The following is a 19,197-nucleotide window of genomic DNA, read 5'->3' as shown; positions in this document are numbered from 1 at the left end:
AAGCTCCTCATTAGCAAGGATATCTCGAACGAATTCGAGATGTCCAGTCCCCTCAGTTTTAGGACGAGGGCCAGGGCGCTCTATATCCCTTAACTGTGGGTACTGAGAGGAGCTTCTCTCGGCGAAGAAACACAGAGGAAATCCGCTACCTGCTGAAGAGTGGCTCTGAGAGGAGACAGACCCTGTCTACGACACCAACCACAGAAGACGGCCCACTTCCCCTGGTACACAGCTGCAGAGGACTGTCGGACGTGTCCAGCCATCTCTGTTGCGCGCTACGAGAAAAGCCTCTCGTTCGCAAGAGATGGTGATAACAGCCAGCCGTGAAGTTGAAGGGACTAGGAACTGCTTGGTGGTACCGTTCTACGTGTGGCTGGGCTAGAAGGTTGTGCCAAGTGGGTAGCTCTCTCGGTGCGTCCGCCAAGAAGAGCCAGCAGGTCCGGATACCAAACGGCTTGTGGCCGTTTGGGAGCCACCAGGATCATTCTGAGATTGGGAGTGACCAGCGCTCGACTGATCACTTTCCGAATCAGACAGAAGGGAGGAAAGGCGTAAGCGAAGAGGTTGTCCCAGGGGTGTTGGAGAGCGTCCTCTGCAGCTGCCCATGGGTCCGGCCACAGCTGAAAAGAAAACCTGAAGTTTTCTGTTGTGCCGGGTGGCGAACAGGTCTACGACGGTCGCCCCCACAGGTTGAAGAGCCTTTCCGCTACGTCTTGGTGTAGAGACCATTCGGTCCCTATCACCTGATCACCCGACGGCTGAGCTTGTCTGCTAACTACACTTCCTCTTGCCTGGAATGTAGCGTGCTGACAGCTCTATCGAGTGAGCCGTGGCCCACTCGTGCACTGCACCGTCAACTGATGGAGCGGAAGAGACACTAGCCCCCCCTGCTTGTTGACATATGCCACTACTGTGGTGTTGTCGCACATCAACACCACTGAGTGTCCCACCAAGCGGTCCTGAAACTCTTGGAGAGCGTTTGAACGCCGCCTTGAGTTCCAGGACATTGATGGTAAGGTGCTTTTCGTGATGGTCCCACACACCTGCAGTCAGCAACTCCTCCAGGTGTGCGCCCATCCCTCGGTCGATGCGTCTGAGAACAGAAGCATCTCGGGGGGGGGGGGGGGGGGAGTGCGTATGGGCACTTCCTCTTAAGAGGTTCTTGTCGTCGAGCCACCAGGCTAGGTCCTGCCTCACCTTGTCCGTGATAGCCACGGGAAAGTAAGGAGGATCCTTGGCCTGAGACCAACTCTCCCTTAGTCTCCACTGGAGAGGACCGCAGGTGAAGACGCCCGTGAGGGACTAACTTCTCGAGTGACGACAGATGGCCGATCACGACTTGCCATTGCTGCTGCCTGCTTCCTGCCGAGACAGGAACCGGCCGGCTGCCTCCCTGAATTTGCTGATACGCAAGTCTGCGGGAAGAAAGACTTGCCCTGCTACCGTGTCTATCAGCATACCCAGGTACTTCATCTTCTGCTTGGGTTCGAGGTCGGACTTCTCGTAGTTTATCACGATCCCCAGATCGCGACAAAACTTGAGGAGTCGATCTCTGTCCTGTAGCAACTGCGAGCGGGAGCTCGCCAGGACTAGCCAATCGTCGAGATACCTCAGAAGACGTATCCCGTTCGAATGGGCCCAGCCGACACAGAGTGAACACTCGCGTGAACACCTGTGGGGCGGTTGAGAGACCGAAACAAAGTGCCCTGAATTGGTACAGCCGTCCCGTCGAAGATGAAGCGGAGGTACTTTCTGGAGGACTGATGGATGGGTATTTGAAAATACGCGTCCTTCAGGTCCACTGAAAGCATGAAATCGTTCCCCCTGATCGAGTCGAGCACTGAGCGTGACCGACTCCATCGTGAACCGCGTACGTGCGAACGAAGCGGTTCAGGGGAGAGAGTCTATCACCGGACGCCAGCCCCCCGATGCCTTCTCCACTAGGAAGAGGCGGCTGTAAAAAGCCCGGTGACTGGTCCTCCACGATTTCTACAGCTCGTTTCGCCAGCATGGTCTTGATCTCCTGTCGAAGAGCGTTTTGTGCCTTTGCTGATCCCCGGACAATAGGTCTGATAGATGGACCGGGTGGAGATGAGGGGGGGCGGGCGGAGACTCCGAAGGGTAGTAGATATCCCTCCCGAAGGACGTCTACTATCCAGTTCTCGGCGCGTTTAGCGCGCCAAGTCGCCCAATGGCTCGCTAGGCACCCCCCACTTCCGGCAGCAGGTGAGGGGGAACGCCGTCCCTAGCGTTTTCCCTCCCTCATTTCGACTTCTTTCCCAGCACCTCCTCGGGGCGGGGTAAAGGAGGGCTGGGAGGAGGGCTGGTTGCGGGCCTCCTCTAGCAGAAGTTGAAACAACCGGAGTCTTCACACGGGTTTGGACGGTGCAACCGTCTTCTCGCCGCCGTGGAATGCGCTAAGCCAAGCTCTTTGGTTTGGCCGCCAGTTACTCGAGATTGCCCCAGAAACCTTCGAGACTGCCCGGTGGGGGACTAAGCGGTCACTCTCGTCAGTGCGCCGCTGTTCCACCGCAGCGTCCACCATCTCTCCAGGAAAGAGAGCTGGGGAACTCCTAAGAGGTCCATTCGTAGCCCGAGTGCCGCCTCACGCCCGCACCCTTGGTCACTCGGGTAAGGTGGACTGCGTCCCTACGTGAAGAAGAACCAAGTTGGCCCACAGGTTAGCAGTCTGATGGGCGAGGTAAGAGATTGCTCTTCCTCCAGACTGGCACAGTCTCCTGCAAAGAAGCGTCGTCTTCGAGAGCATGAACTCCCAGAGCCGGCCGCTACTTTGGATATTGTGAGGGACCACAAATCCAACCAGGAAAACTGCCTGGAATGCTGCCATAGCGGTAGATTCCAGGGCAAGTGCCTCCTGCTGCGAGAAACCATAGGTTCTCCGACAGGAGCTGCTGCTGCAGGGACACACCTGGAGTCAGCCTCGCTAACTCCGGGTTAACCTGTTTCGGCAGTATCGGGTCTTCCGAAGGCACGTAAAATCGCCTCTGCCGCTGTAGAGGAGGAGGAAGCAGCTTAGAGGACCGTCCGGATTTTAGCGAGTCCTCCCGTCCTGAGACGAGATTCTCCACCTGATCCAAGGGACCGAGTCCGCAAAGCTCTGATCGTGGCAACCCCACCATCATTTTGGGCTCCCTCTTGGGACCCCCAAAATGATTCGAGCCGGGACGTGGGCTCTGCTGGTGGTAGCGGCGATCCTTCCGCAAGGTCATTATGCAGACGCATCAGCTTAATGACCTCTGCGAAGTTCCTCTGTAATCTCAGGCGTTACAGCGTCTTGTGGAGTAGGACCGTCCAGTCCCTCCAGCAAGAGCATATCCCTCGATACTCCTCCTTGCAGAAGGAGGAACAGCGACAGACCCCTGACGGTCGCCTCCACTACTTGCGCGTACGTTCTGGTCGGTCCTAAGACCGTGCCTGAGCCGTACGGCGTCATAGCTGGGTCACGAGCGGCGCACCTCTCGTGATCCGCTCCTCGGTACCCTCGCTCCTCCCGGTATAGCCCGAGAGGTTGAAGGTACGGGAGAGGCAGACCTGACGCTCCCCCCCCCCTCGCTCGCTGGCAGGACCAGCGTGCGTTGGAGGGCTGCTGCTGATCGTCAACCCGCGGTGACGGTCGAGCAGCAGGTAGCCTAGCCTTGCCGCTCGCCTGGGGCGATTGGCTCGGCCTGAGAACGTCGAGACCGATCTCTAGCGTCAGGCGAGCTGCCGCTGGTCACCGTCTCCGCCCGGTCCCATCGGGAGCGGCGGACGGGTGACCTGCTAGGCTCTCTGTCGTGTCGAGACCGGCCAGCGTCCTCTCGGCGCGTCAAACCGCTGGTACCAGCCGTGGGGACTCCTTCCTCGCCTCAACCCGTGGCCGGTCAGCGACCGTCACGTCAGCCCGAGCAGCCAGTTGATCGCTGCGAGAGCGTCCACTGGCCTGCTGAGAGTCGTGTGCACGACTCTCGCCAGTCTTCTGCTCCGCGCCGCTGTCTTGACGGCGAGCGAGCTCGGGCGTCAAAACTTTGGCTGGACGGTCCTCTTTGGAAGAGCGTCCACTCGGTGCTTCTCGCGAACGAGAAGCGGCCGAGACGGAACCTGGTTTAGCGGCAGAACCGCTAGCACCAGGTGAGGACGCACCAGCCGAGGCTGGTGCACCTCTGGTCCCCGTCGACTTCTTCTTTGCAGAAGAAGCGACGGGCCCCGTTCCCGAAGGAACAGGAGGACCAGCAGAAGAGATTCCCAGCTCGCCTGAGCTAGCCGGGCCCTTAGAAGATCCCGAAGGAGTCTTCTTAGGGGGGAGGAGGCAACCTTCTTCTTCTTCGGCTGTTTAGCCTTAGAAGTCGAAGGGGAAGGAGAGGCAGCAGACGACGAAGAAGACGACGAAGACACCTTCTTCCTCTTCCTCTTCTTCTTCGCCAGGCTCCGCATGACAGACGTCAGGTCTCCATCCAGGAGGGAGCCGGGGCAGTTGCCGAAGCAACAGGGCCCGACTGCACCTGTCCGGAAAGACCTGAGACTGTGACAGCACCACCAACAGCAGGACAACAGGAACAGGTCCGGGAACAGCAGGAACGGCAGGAACATCTGAAAGAGAATACGCAGGCCCCTGATCTGAAAGGAAAAGAGTAGCTGGGACGGCAACAGGTACGGCAGGCACGGCAGGTACCACGGGAGAGCAGGCGTCCTGTCGGCAGTTACCGTCATCCGTGGCACTGGCGGCAGGTCCAGGGGGGTACTCTTTGGGCAGCGGAAGTCCGGGGGTCGGCAAAGGAAAGGAAAAAATCCAGGTGGTGGTGGCACCGTCCTCTTTGGCACGGCAGTAATTTTTGGTGTTTTTGTATAGCAGCCGTGGGTGTCACCGACATTATATGAGGCGTATACACCAGATGCGGTGGCATCTCATATGCTGGTGTCGTTACTGTGGTAAGTAGTCGTGGGTCACCGCACCATGAGTGACCACTGCCGACCCCGCCAACCGCTGAATCAACCCTTGGATGCTGGGCACTCCCTGCAGTCCCAGCGACTCCCACACCTGTCCCAGGTCGTCCTTCGCTGATGGCACACCTGCGGAAGCAACAGTCGGGTTAGTCAGAGGGGTTCCTCACGCCTGGGGGGGAGAAGCCCCCAACCCCCCCCAGAAGCGGACGGAGACCCGAGTACAGCTGTACGTCCGGGTAGCGGGCGCCCTCATCCACACTCGACGGATCGAGAGAGGAGAAGGACTCCGCTACCCCCCCCGCAGGGGAAGGCGCGAAACGTGGGGGCTGGCCGGGGGGCAGGAAAGAGGACGAAGTGTCCGTTACCAAAGGAGTCACTGGACTTTCCGATGACTTCTTGGGCGGCCTAAGTCTCTTCCTGCCCTCGTACAGCACCCACTGCGCCTCGGACCAATTCATACATGTGACACAGGGCTCGTTGCGGGAGCACTCTCGCCCCCCGACCACGAGTACAAAACCTCGTGAGTCCACATCAACAAATGATCTAAAACACCCCACATCTACGCCCCTCCAGCCCGGGACACACTCTACGGGCGACTGGAGGGCGCGGTGATATCTCCATTTCTTCTCACTCATTGCAAGATCAATAAAGAAATGTACAAGTACTTACAGGTCACTCTGATTTATACAGAAAGAGAGGGACAAATACTCAAACTCAAAGCAAACGACAAAGCGGGAGAGCGATGACGAACACGTCCTTCCCACACACGGCCGAAAGCAAAAGTGATTTGTTTACCTCCCAGTCGCGCGTGGCGCGCGACGATCGGACAAGCAGTTAACTACCGTTCTCCCCTTGTTCGAAGCTTACGAACCGTTCCAGCTGCCGCTAGCTACTTCCTATTGTTAAAGGACCGAGGGGTTTGTATTACGTATCGAACAAAAAGTTGTTCGTGAGATCATCAGACTCCTAATTCAATACATTCTCCCCCCACCACCCCCCCCCCGGCCCCGCCAAAAATCAAATAGGCTACTTATTTCTAATTTCAAAGATGAATAGCAAATATTACATACATGTCAAGGCCACTACGACTCTCACCTACAGGGTCACCAATGGAAGGCTAGGCTCTTCACAATAGCCTAGGTTAGATCGATTGGTTAGATTTATGAAGTTTAGGCCATCAAGTGAAGCAATCAAGCACTTTCAGCCATTCAGCACTTAAAACAGTGAAAAGGGGAGTTACAGTGGTTGGACAGTAAGACTGAAGAAAGGAGGAATGCAAGGAGGTAAAGTAAAAGGCTAAACTGTAGGTGCAGATAGGGGTCGAAAGGACGTTGCAAACACCCTTTCCATAATGCCTACTGTACATCATGTAAGGTGCACTACTGACACTGACTTTCCTGTGGGGGGCCAAGCTACATCCAATATTCATGAAAGATTTTGCCCACATCACCCTGTCAGACTGGCCAGAGGTAGCTAGGAGGGTAAAACTTCACTTAAGTTGCGCTGCCAGGTTCCGAATGGCCGTCTGGCCTTTACCGTAAGGTGACCGCCTTCCTGAAAAAGTACTTTTACTAATATAGGTAACAAAATGTTGTTTTATTATGCTGATTACAACTGCAATCTTGAGTAAGATCAATAAACGTTACATATATACGCTAACATTCTTCAAATGAGTGCTGGGAAGGCTGGGAAAGATGATGGATTGTCTGTGGTTAGACCGGCCAGCCACACGATTGCCGCCATATTGGATTTCAAAACTGCTTTGAAAACATATTTGACGAAGAGCTTATTTTAGTTCGTATGGGGCTTTCATATATCACATTATGTTGACAAAACTTCAATCTTTTGAATGGTATGCTTAAAGTTGTAATTGTATTCTTGTTTCACCAATTAAATATAGAGTGATTAAGGCCTGGCCAGCGCGATGACGATGGATCGTCCGCGGTTGTTTACCTTAGAGGCCAGGCGGCCATTCAGTATTTTACCCTACTACGAGAGGAAGGTAGAGGTCTGGAAATGTTGCTTCGACGGATGCTGGCTCTTGACTAACATCTATCCTGGGTTACAGGACGTATTAAAAGTACTTTTTTGGGAAGGAGGTCACGCTACAGTAGAGGCAGCCGTCAGGTGGCCATCCAGTATTTGACCCTACCTGACGTAAAGTTTAACAGCTAAAGGAGGAATATCATACGCAGTCAAGTCTGCGAATTAAAAGGTGGGTGAGGTCTCTACCAGCTTTAATCTCAAGGGGCAAACCCGACCCAGGGGGCGGGGGGTATCATAGGGCGTCCATGGCACCGTCGTATTAAATAAACTGGAAATGCCCCAGGCGAGGGGGCAGCTTAGGTAACCCCCTCGCCAACTCGCTCGATTCGCCCTGTCACCTCCCGCCGACGACGCGACTGACCCTGACCTACCACGCCCTTCGAAATGCTCCTTGGACCCTGCTCCGAAACCTCGGGAATCCCTTTGGAATGAGGGTCCATTCCAGGTCTAGGTATACGCTCGATTCCCACACAGGCTCCCAGGACAGGTCACGCACACTGTGGCATTCCAGTCTCGCCTCTTCTCCCCTAAACGACGGCTGGATTCGACACGGTTCCCACGAAATCCGGACGATCTGCGCTTCACGCCATTCCAGAATTGGTTCCAGTCACTTAATAGGGGCGTAAATGTCCAAAAAAGACAGTCGGAACTCACCATTCCCTGTCATCGCATCTTATTCACAACAATCACACCGGTGCCACGTCTCCTGCCACAATTCGCCAGTTCGTTTCGTCGTTGTTTTTTTATGGCAGAGACGCGTCAATTTATATTTTATATTTCATTGTAAGTCATAATCATGGGGTTCTGTCTTATTTAAATTAATAATTTACCTAAATTTATTCTCATTTCAAGTCGGCGGCGATTTGGCACCGCCGCGGTACCCTGCCATCTATTGGTGGTGTCGACAGTATGGGGGCATTTTCGCCTCTCATTTCTCAGTGCCCCGGGCCACGAGAACACCGTCGTTCGTAAATATACTCGGAAAGTGGACGCTCTTTAATCATTGCCATCATCAAATACGTTTATGCCCGGGAAATACCCAGAAATAGGGCGAATTTCCTGCCCCGGTCACACAACTTCGTTCATCCCTCAAGGGTTACGTGAGGCCAGGTGAGCCAGTCCTGGACTCGTCCTCTTCCTCCTCGTCATTCCCGTCTTATTACTGCAAGGATTCCCGATTCCCGAAGTCGTCGTGGATCGTATTCCATTCATAGTTTCTATCACCATCTTCTTCTTCTTGAATCAATCATGAATGAAAGCGGAATCGACAATGTAGGGGGGAAATGGGGGGTTTGTGTTCATCGTTGCATTCCGCAACTGTGGGAGAGCTAGAGGGGGCGGTAACCGTGGACCTCCCCCAGGGGCGTGGGTGTGGGCGGGGGTTTGGGGTGGGATAATTAGGAGGGATATATACTCCAGGAATGTGAAGGGTCCAGCAGGTAGCAGCAGCGGGCGTCATGTTCTCTCAACATTACTACTTCGACGGAGACAGACTGACTGTTGCTTAGATGTTCTCGTATCTGAATATATACGCCCGGCGTTTTAATACTTTTAATGTTATCGTATTATATATATATATATATATATATATAATATATATATATATATATATATATATATATGACCGTCAAATGAAATGATATTATCGTCACAAGAATCATATCATATCGTCATAAGAATCATATTATCGTATCGACGGATCTGTATCTAAGTTAGAATTGCGTAATACAGAGGGAATTATACCTGCAAGGATGATCTCGAGGTTATATTGCTATCATGGTTGGGTGTATTTATTATGTTGCACTTAATTCAATTGCAATTCAGCTACATTTCCTTGTGTTCCTTGCTTTTCAAATCCAAGCGAGGAGTTTCTGAAGCCTTTTGATAATTCTATATTCATTTTTTTTGTAAATGAAAAACAAAATAAAGGCAGGTTTTTGTAGAACAAATGGCTTCTCTGTTGAAATATTCAAGGACCATTATTGGAAAAGTGGGTCTGAATATAAAGGAAAAAACTTTCAAATGAACTTTATTCCTATATATATATATATATATATATATATATATATTATATATATATATATATATATATATAAAAGCGAATTCCACAGGAAAATGATAGTCAGAAATCCAAGCGTTTTCGTCTTTACTCAGACATTGTCAAGGAGTTAACTCTTTGACAATGTCTGAGTAAAGACGAAAACGCTTGGATTTCTGACTATCATTTTCCTGTGGAATTCGCTTATTTATGAAGTCACGTGCAATCTACTGTGATTTTTAAGCATATATATAATATATATAATATATATATATATATATATATATATATATATATTTTATATTTATATATATATATATATATATATATATATTATATATACATACATACATATATATATATATATATATATATATATATATATATATATATATATATATTAAGAGCATTCGCAATCATAGAAAACAAGAGCTATATAATTCCTCCCGTCTTATTAAACTTTTGACCCTAAGGCTGATAAGCAACGATGGCTCGTGATAAGTTTATAGTCTAGTACCAGTCGATATATAGCCACCATTCGAGATGTCCGCTCGGGCATTTACGTTTATTTCTCTCCTGTTCTTCCTCTGCCTTCTCCTGCTGCCATGTTGCCTCTCCATGACCAAGCAAGCGAAGAGAGCTAAGCGCTATGTCGAGTACTATAACTACAGAGACGAGGGAGATGACGAATTTGGTGACCCCTCCGAAGAAGATTTCACGGATGTGGGGCTCCTCCCTGGGGAGATAGACGCCATCAGGGACTTCATGGTGGACGTATTGGATATTCTGGACGATGGGTTCGATGGTGATGGCGATCAGGTAGATAGATAGAGGATTCGGCCTTTCTTATAATCATTATCCCCCTTCTTCTTTGAGTGTCGATGGGAATTAGCAACAACCCTCCATTGCTGGAACAGATTTGCTTGACTGCCTTCATTTCTCTCTATTTTTCTTACATTTCTATACTGTTTTTGTTTAGGATATGTTTACTTGTTTGTTTATCTGGTTCCTAAGTGTATTTGTTCGTTGAACTTGTTCATCTGGTCTTTTTGCCCCTTCTTTGTTTTGTCTTAGTTTTCGAAAACGAACTTTACTTTGAGCTCGGTCTATAGAATTAGCCCGTTGGCTTTGAAGATGGTTTCTCAGCGAGATCGTTAGTAATCTTTTATATTGGTTTCTTGGAATTCTGAGGATATTATTGTAAATAATAATGATAATAATGATTAAAGCTAAACACACATTCTTAAAGATTCCATGTTTGTTCCCGACAGTTAGACAAATGAACGAAACTGACGCTGATAATAAAAAACGAAACGAACCCCTTAAATCATGAAAAAAATAATTTAATTCAACTTTCTTCTTCTTAATTAATTTTCGCATCCCATCAACGCTTGAAAGAGAACGTCATTTTCCTCTCCTTTCCCTTTCCCTAAGTTCTATGCCATCAAAGAAATAAGACAACCAAAGAGAAGAAGAAGAAACGCGAATGTAGTTGGCTCGCGAGAACTCTGGCGATCATTGCAACGGAACGACGACGGTGTTTTCCAGGAGAATTGCAATGAAGAAAAATTATAATAAATTTCTCCCATAAATGAGTAATGGCTGTTATTACAAGCTAATCATACTTATCAGTATACACGCTGATCATATACTTAGCAACTGAGAATTAAGCGTTCGAGTATGCTTTTATCAAGAAGTCGAGAGATAACTATGATAGTGGCATCTATCTATTTGCTCGTTTGGATTAGTCATTGAGGGAAATTATCGTACATCTTGTGGCCTTGTAAACAGATTCAACTCGTTGTTGTGTTTTACTTTTGTCTGTTTATTTAATTATTTATTTGATGAAGAAGTGGTGGTTATTTAAGCAGTTTTCTACCCTGTCTAGGTATTCCGTTCGTCTCCATACAAACCATTACTATACAATCTTCGGCTCATTAGACCGATCTCGAGGAAGAGCCGATACATACCTCACCAAACCTTCTTCTTCTTCTTTTTTTTTATCAGAACAAAACAATGTCCATCATCATCTTATTCTACTTCTTCCTTTCCTACCCCTAAAAAGGCCGAGAATTCGCGGAGCGTCAACGCTGAAGGGGAGCCAGTTGTGATCATCACGGTGGAGGATGAGGAGGCCGATCCCACGGACCTGATGCTGGCTGATCTCTTGTACGAAGAAGACGTACCTTGGGGCAGGTGCACTAGGAGTTGCAAGACCTCTCGGCACAGGTAGAGAGAGAGAGAGAGAGAGAGAGATTTTCTATTCTCAAATAGGGGACTTGACTGAAGTGCCAAAAATGGTTGAATTTTTATCAGAAAAAATACAAATTCCTGAACATAACTTAGAGAGAGAGAGAGAGAGAGAGAGAGAGAGAGAGAGAGAGAGAGAGAGAGAGAGAGAGAGAGAGAGAGAGAGAGAGAGAGATAATTCTGCAATCATTTCTTCAAAGACAACTTTACTTAAAAGAAGAATTGAGAAAATATATACAGGTAAAGTAAGGAGCAATTCAGTGTGCGCGTAACTGTGTTAATTGGTCAAAATTATAATGGTGCCAAAATCGGTCAAAATTGATACAAAAACTATTTCACAACAAAACGTTTTTATCTCAATTCCTTCCCAGTCTTATTACAATGAACTTGTCATCTCCTGTTACTTTCCACTTAATTCGCCCATTAATATTATCTGTATAATTCCTCCTCCCTTGGAACCTTCCATGAATACATGGGGCCGTTCCATACATAAATCCTTACTACTACTACCAGTACTACTTCTAGTAGCAGTAGGTAATTGTCTATGAAACGGGGAAGTGGGGCCAAAATAATCATAAAGTTCAATAGAAGAGGAGAAAAATCAGATAAAAGTACTCATGGGTCTACAGAGTGACAGAAAACTATTAATTATAGGTCTAAAGAATGATAAAGATCTTTGTTTACTTTGAGATGCGGATTCCTGTTTGCCACATTAACTCTTTAGGACATCTAAGACGATTTACTTTTCCAAAGACTCAATTTTACCTTCTACGTTTCTCCAAAGGGAGTGTGTCTACAGGAGCCTGTGTGGCACTGAACTGCTGTCGGAGGAGGCCTTCTGCTACGCGCCCGGGTCTAAATGTGAAAAGGAGGTAAGTCTGCATCTATGGGTTAGACTTGTGACTGTTCTTCGCAACGGGAGAATTGTATGTTTAAGTTTGTGTGTTTGTTCGTAGGTGCATTTGCGTTTGGGTCTGTTTGTTTGTTTGTCAGTGGGTCCTGTGGTGGTCTGACCGGTTGGGTTCTGTCCTGCCAAGGGTACTAAAGGTCTCAAATTCAACTCCCAGTTGAGGACTGGTGGGTAGGTATACTGTATGAATAACCCACTGTATGCTCATTAACCTAAACAATGAATAATTATAGTCATCCATGTTGTCCATGCCCATTTATTCAAGATGGTGTATGAATAGGAGCCTCATCCAGAAATACAAACATACTTGCTTGGAATTTTTCCATCCTTGGGAAGGACAAAAAGTTTTGGGGAACAAGTGTATAGATATATATTATATATATATTATATATATATATATATATATATATATATATAATATATATATCATATATATCTTCTCCTAGACTGTATGAAAATGTTATATAAAGAGTTTTGCAAAATTTTTTCAGATTCTTAGCTAGCTTAGAATTATAGGATGTCTTAAAATGTATGTTCAGATTTTGCATAGCATAGTAAAAGAATATATAATGCAGAATGAAAAGAGAGAGAGATTAACGTTGTCCGTTCCAAGATAGAAATTGTTTTGGCAACTTATCATCGCCTCGAGTTTGAGAGGAACTCGAGATCTCCGTTTGTTTTCCTAACCTGTCATCGCGTTTGATAAGGGATTTCTGTCTCGATCGAATACGTGTCTTTGTTGAGCATACTACGTACATGACATGACTGGTTTCATACGCGTACATCTTTGCCAAAACCATGTGCAGATTTCACGATTTTTCTGTAAAGTTACGTCATATTAGAAGCTTCTAGAAGGATTGCATCATCTTTCGCATGCCCAAAACGTTTTGTGTGATATTCACTGTCCAGTTTCCGTAAGGAAGAGAGTTTCATTCAGACTTAAATCCTCATAGCGTTCAGAGATCTCTCTCTCTCTCTCTCTCTCTCTCTCTCTCTCTCTCTCCTCTCTCGATTTAATATTAACGTAAAGACTTTAGTGTACGTAATTGTTGGTCACTTATATAAATTTCATATTTGATATTTCTTAGAGTTATTTAGTATTATTTAGTGCTTTTTGTGGAACCTGAACAAACATTGTACAAGTGTAATATTGTGAATTGGTGAATTTGTTAACAAGCTGCAGCAGAAAGAAAAAATTGGTACCAAGGTAAAGTGTTTTATTTTTATTAGTTACAAACTAATATTTACAGTGGTTTGCAAGAACAATTTTGATTTTACCCATTGCAAATTTTTGGGTTTTTGTTGTTTGTTTTCATTGAAGTGATTTCTTTTGCATTATTCCATTTTCTCATTGAAGTGTGTGTTTTTATTTTATATTCTTTGTGATTAATACTTTCTACAATTTTGGTATTTCCACATCTTTCGGTGTTTTCATTTGCATTCACAATTTAATGAAACTTAGTTATTTTCATTACTTAATCGTTGCACATTTAATTGAATTTAACACTTGCGAATTGATTTGCATTTACTTAGAATTCTTTTCAAGTTTTATTATTTTTTAGAACTTTGAATTAATTTCCAAATGTTAATTATTCCCCAACAACTTTTGAATTTTGATTGAATTGATTTTCTTGAATTTTGTAATAAATTAATTTTGATTTAATTTTACTTAATTAATTCAAGATTTTATTAAACATTGCTTTGTTTTCAAGTAACAGTAATTTTCCCTGATATTGTGAATTTCACTTATAATTTTGAGTTCAATAATAAATTTTTGTATTTAAAATTTTTTTTTTATAACTGTTTTCTTGTTACACCAGTATTTGTATGATTATGTTTATGGTAGGTAGAGACATAGAGTGGTAATTGAGCTGTTTTCCTTCAATTTACTTGAATTAAGTTAGAACCAGGGAAGTACTTAGACTTCTGAAATCAGGGAAATACTTAGACTTTAAAGTTATTGATGGAGTGATGCCCTTTGATTAATTTAATTACTTACAAGATTACCTCACACCTGTTTTGATGAACTTAGTCTGATTTTCTGCAATACTGGTAAGTTGTTAAGGGATCACTGCTGCCTTTATGAGTATTCAGTCGTTTGTACCTGTGATGAGGATTCAGGTGTCTGGGCTGTTGTGAGGTAACAGTTAATGAATGTAAGGTGATAACCAGAAACTGGGCACTTCTTCACTATATATATATATATATATATATATATATATATTATATATATATATATAGATATAATATATATATATATATATTGCTAAAAAAATCACAGTAGATGCTAATGAGTTGTTAGTAAGCGAATACCACAGGAAAATAACAGGCAGATTACTATACCTGCTGCCTATCATTTTTCTGTGGTATTTGCTTAATATAGTATATATATATATTGCTTTGAATTTCCCTTAAGGTAAACAGCTTCCTAGAGAGCGAAGGGTATGTCATCGTGGAGTACACTCCAGAGGACGTAGACGAAGAGGCTGATGCAGACGCCGCAGCCGTGGACGATGCCTATGTTCCGGAGGAGTACGACTTTGCCGAGGACGACGATTACGAGTCCGTCCTTTACCCGGACGCTGAGGAGAATACATACGGCGATTATTACGATTACGGTGAGATGAGTCGAAGAGATTACTGGATTAATTGATTTTTTTTCTTTCACTGAAGTTGCTTTAGACTTATAATGGGGATGTTTTACACCACGAGTTTCTTCCACTCGTGCATCTTCACTCGGTCTAAGTCACTATGTATGCAAAAATATCGTCACTCGGTCTAGGTCATCATTTATTCAAAAGCATCGTCACTCAGTCTAAAAGTCACCATTTATGCAACAGTATCGTCACTCGGTCTAGGTCACTATTTATGCAAAACAATAACCACAACAAACTGTCCTGACAATGAATCTAACCAAACGATATCGCTTGTTTTCAATGGAGGCTGGGTGGATTACCTACTCGGCAACACCGGCGACACGGACGAAGCCCAACCGGGACCTGACGCCAATGACTATGAGTACGAAGAGGAAGAGGAGGAGGAGGAGGAGGACGATGGGGACCGTACTCCAGGAGATGCTGACGAAGTGCCCTTCGAAGGATGTGGCATCAGGCGAGTCAAGACATCGGACAAACTCCGAATCCTGGGCGGTCGCATAGCGGTCAAAGGCGCCTGGCCGTGGCAAGTGGCTGTCATGAACAGGTTCAAGGTATGAGATAAGAAGTGCCATATTCTCTCTCTCTCTCTCTCTCTCTCTCTCTCTCTCTCTCTCTCAGTGTAGGAATCAGCTCCTCCAAAGAAAATGGAACAGGAAGACAAAACCTTCCATGTTTTATCAAATATGTTATCATTCATTTATTTAAATTTGCTTTTAGACATGTTGGTTGCTTGGTTTAGGTTGCTTTTTGATGTGGCTAAGATGCCAGACGTGGACCTCTGAACTCTGCCAAACCAAACAGAGATGCCTAATCATTTAACAGCACAGCCTCAAGTTTAGCTGCACTTTCGAGATAATTCTTTATCATGTATTCCAAACCTCAGCTCTTTACCTTATTTTATTTTTGAGTTCCAGGTTCGTCAACTGGATGTCTAACATTTGTAGCACGGATTTTCTGCCTAGAAAACCTTCTGGACTCCTGGAAGATTTGTAAAATAGATTTTCATCATTCCAGAAAACATTTTAGACTTATGACAGAAATTTGTAGCACAAATTTCATCCGTCCTGGAAACTTTTTAGACTTCTTACAGCTTTGTAACAAAGATTTCCTTAGTTCAAGAAACATTCTGGACTTCTGAAAGAAATCTGTAACGCAGATTTTATCAGTCCAGGAACCTTCTGAACTTCTGGAAGATTTATAACTCAGACTTTATCAATCCTTGAAGCCTTCTGGACTGCTGACAGATCTGTAACAGATTTCATCAATCTAGGTATACCCTTCTGGACTTCTGACGGACTTATAACAGACTTTATCAGTCCAGGAAACCTTCTGGATTTCTGGAGGATTTGTAATGCAGATTCTATCAATCCAGACAACCTTCTGGAATGCTAACGGATCTGTAACACAGATTTTATGAATCCAGGAACCCTTCTGGACTTCTGACAGACTTATAACTGACTTTATCAGTCCAGGAACCATCTGAACTTTTGGATGACAGATCTGTAACAGAGATTTTATCAATCCAGGAACCCTTCTGGACTTCTGACAGACTTATAACAGACTTTACAGTCCAGGAAACCTTCTGGACCACTGAAAGATTTGTTAAAATTTTTCTCAATCCACAAAACCCTCTGGACTTCTTATAGATTAATAACACATTTGCTTAGTCTAGGAAACCTCCTGGACTTCTGACAGTTCTGCAACACGAGTTTTCTCTCTCCAGGAAACCTTCTGCGGAGGGACGCTCATCGCTCCTCAGTGGGTGATGACTGCAGCCCACTGCCTGAGGAAGCGGCTCTACGTCAGACTGGGGGAACACCACCTTTACTCCAAGGACAAGACTGAAGTCGAGATGAGGGTAAGGAACAACATGGTGCCACTATCTTACCTAACGCTTTCGACCTTCACCAAGGTCCTCATCACTTGCGCTAAGCAACAGGCACCACTACAATGTATAATCAAGGCCTCCGAAAGCAGATTTATCTTAACCATAGCACCGTGGTGGCCTTTACTGAAGAGCCTAGAGGGCTGCAATTTAGTATGTTTGATGATTGGAGGGTGGATGATCAACGTACCAATTTGAAGCCCTCTACCCTTAGCAGTTTTTTTAAATCTGAGGGCAGACAGAAAAAGTGCAGAAGGACTTACAACACAATCTCAATCGTTTTCTGTTAGAGAAATAATTATGATCTAAGTTAGACCGACTCTTCTCTCTACTTCCACAGGTCGAGAGGTCGTTCGGCCACCCCGACTTCGATGAGGGAACTATCACCCACGACATCGGTCTCCTGAAGTTACCCCGACCGGTCACTTACAACAAGTACATCCAGCCAGCTTGTTTACCCGGACCAGACACTGTACCCCCAGTGCGCAGTAAATGTGCAGTTACGGGATGGGGGAAAGAGAAGGAGACGCACATCTTCGGTTCCGATGTGCTCAAGTATGTCAGGGTGAGTAGTGTGAGTGAAACCGGAAGGGGGTTCAAGAATGATGTTCAAGAATAATGATGTTGCGGAGAGAAGATTGCATGTGTGAGGAAGCAGCGACCCTATATAGAAACAGGTAAAGCTTAAGACAAAGAAGAAGAGAAGTACGAGCACAACCAGAGGCACAAAATAGACGAGCGCGGGAGCTGTTTTAAAGGCAAATCCCCGCGATTACTACTACTAGTACGGGTTTGACAGATGCAAAAATAAGTTCTTGCTCTAGTATGCCTATGCACAGAATTAACAAGCATATGTGGTGAGTGTGAAGTTTGTATGGGATAATAGTGAGGATAAGAGTGAGGATACTTGCTGATGACACAGGCTAGCTGGCAATGATGGCGAAGAGAAGCAACAGAGAATGGCAAAAGGTCTTGAGAGTTTCTGTAAGAACATTCAATTAAAACATAATAAACTAAATGCAATGAAATGCTTTCAAAGAACATGTGAAGTCACAAAGATTCGAAAGGCAGAAAATGCTGGCTAACACAGATAAAAACAAGACGGGCTACATTGCGTTGAGATGGCCTGGTCTCGAGGAGAGAATGGAAGTTGGAAAGCGTCTAATGTTCGCACCCCCTTTCCAGGTCCCCATCGTGACGAAAGCTGCCTGCATCGACGCTTACCCCGATCACCCGATCACCAGAAATCAGTTCTGCGCCGGATTTAAGAAAGGAAGCGCTGACACCTGTGCAGGTAAGTCTGCAAATATGGATTACACTGTATATATATATATATATATATATATATAATATATATTATATAATAATATATATATATATATATCTATATATATATATATATATATATATATATATATAGATAGTAATAATATATATATTATATTTATATATATATATAATATATATATACCATATGTACCTTCACCTTTCAAACCCTTCTTTCTGACGATTTCCCTTCCAGCACTAAGTTTAGACTTCACAGGTCCCGGCACTTGGACTTAGTCCTAAACTCTGTATTCTATTCTATCCTGTTCAACCACACTCCAACTCACTGTTTTCTGTGTCTTGAGACCTGAATGGCTGAAACCAATTATAAAACTTCCTCTGCAGGTGACTCTGGAGGGCCGCTGGTCTGTGACGACAAGGGCGCCTGGACCATCCACGGCGTCACCAGCTTCGGGGAGGGGTGCGGAGAACAGGGCAAATTTGGCGTCTACACCAAGGTCAGGAATTACCTGAAGTGGATCAAGAAGATCATGAGAGACCATTCTTAAGTTTCCCTTTTGGGAAGAAGAAGAAGAAGAGAAAGAAGAAGAAGAAGAAGAAGAAGAAGAAGAAGAAGACGTCTTGAGCCACACGAATTACGACTAGAAATATTTAGGATTTAAATCATATGTTGTTGATGAAATAACCATTTGACCGTCATCTTTGAAAAGCCAGCCATTTTGCCAAATAAAAGAGCTAAAATTCAGGGTGATTATTATTTCCATTCTCGGTTTCGTATCAAATCCAGAGCTGCTTCTTTTTGGTTAAAGTGAAAACAGTGCGGTTGTAAAGACACACTGGAATAGAGACTGACTGACAGGGATATGTTTCTCCAGTGACATCCATAGCTGGGGTGAAGCGCCTCAGTGGCGTGGTCGGTATGATGTTGGCGTGCCACCTCCGTGGCAGCGAGTTCGATTCTCAGGCATTCCACTGACGTGTGAGAGATGTGTATTTCTGATGACAGAAGTTCACTCTCGACGTGGTTCGGAGGTCACGTATAAAGCCGTTGGTCCTGTTGCTGAATAACCATACTGGTTCCATGCAACGTAAAAACACCATACAAACAAACAAACATAGCTGGGGTTAACTCCACGATCCAAGACCATAAATCAAGTCTACCAAAGTAAGAAGAAGAAGAATC

General features: G+C 45.4%; 2 protein-coding genes across 7 annotated transcripts in view; one reads left to right on the top strand and one right to left on the bottom strand.

The window, feature by feature from the left end:
• Positions 1-7,727, bottom strand: part of LOC135199350 (coiled-coil domain-containing protein 102A-like) — an 82,314-nt gene extending 74,587 nt beyond the window's left edge. For 2 of the 6 annotated variants that reach the window (XM_064227301.1, XM_064227306.1), the window contains exon 1: positions 7,359-7,635. In XM_064227301.1, the coding sequence (XP_064083371.1) occupies positions 7,359-7,427 (69 nt within the window). In that variant the 5' untranslated portion in view covers positions 7,428-7,635. The other 4 variants (XM_064227303.1, XM_064227308.1, XM_064227305.1 and 1 more) reach the window with 4 other exon arrangements.
• A 1,805-nt stretch (positions 7,728-9,532) lies between these two features.
• On the top strand, positions 9,533-18,759 carry LOC135199349 (transmembrane protease serine 6-like). Its single transcript, XM_064227300.1, has 9 exons — positions 9,533-9,844; positions 11,091-11,254; positions 12,060-12,147; positions 14,602-14,803; positions 15,128-15,393; positions 16,566-16,700; positions 17,068-17,292; positions 17,913-18,021; positions 18,399-18,759. The coding sequence occupies exons 1-9, from the start codon at positions 9,569-9,571 to the stop codon at positions 18,560-18,562; spliced, it is 1,629 nt and encodes a 542-aa protein (XP_064083370.1). The 5' UTR covers positions 9,533-9,568; the 3' UTR covers positions 18,563-18,759.
• Positions 18,760-19,197: the final 438 nt, after the last annotated feature.

This window comes from Macrobrachium nipponense, chromosome 25 (genome assembly GCF_015104395.2).
Source record: "Macrobrachium nipponense isolate FS-2020 chromosome 25, ASM1510439v2, whole genome shotgun sequence".
Lineage (NCBI taxonomy): Eukaryota > Metazoa > Arthropoda > Malacostraca > Decapoda > Palaemonidae > Macrobrachium > Macrobrachium nipponense.
The sequence above is the reverse complement of the archived record's forward strand: the minus strand, read 5'-3'. Positions and strand labels throughout refer to the sequence as shown.

What these genes read in the sequence shown, in the direction of transcription:
- LOC135199349 (XM_064227300.1), top strand. Translation starts at nt 9,569, where the DNA reads ATGTCCGCTCGGGCATTTACGTTTATTTCTCTCCTGTTCTTCCTCTGC. An exon ending in TGCAAGACCTCTCGGCACAG is followed by an intron (nt 11,255 to 12,059) that starts GTAGAGAGAGAG and finishes GTTTCTCCAAAG; the next exon opens with GGAGTGTGTCTACAGGAGCC. An exon ending in AAGCGCTGACACCTGTGCAG is followed by an intron (nt 18,022 to 18,398) that starts GTAAGTCTGCAA and finishes CTTCCTCTGCAG; the next exon opens with GTGACTCTGGAGGGCCGCTG.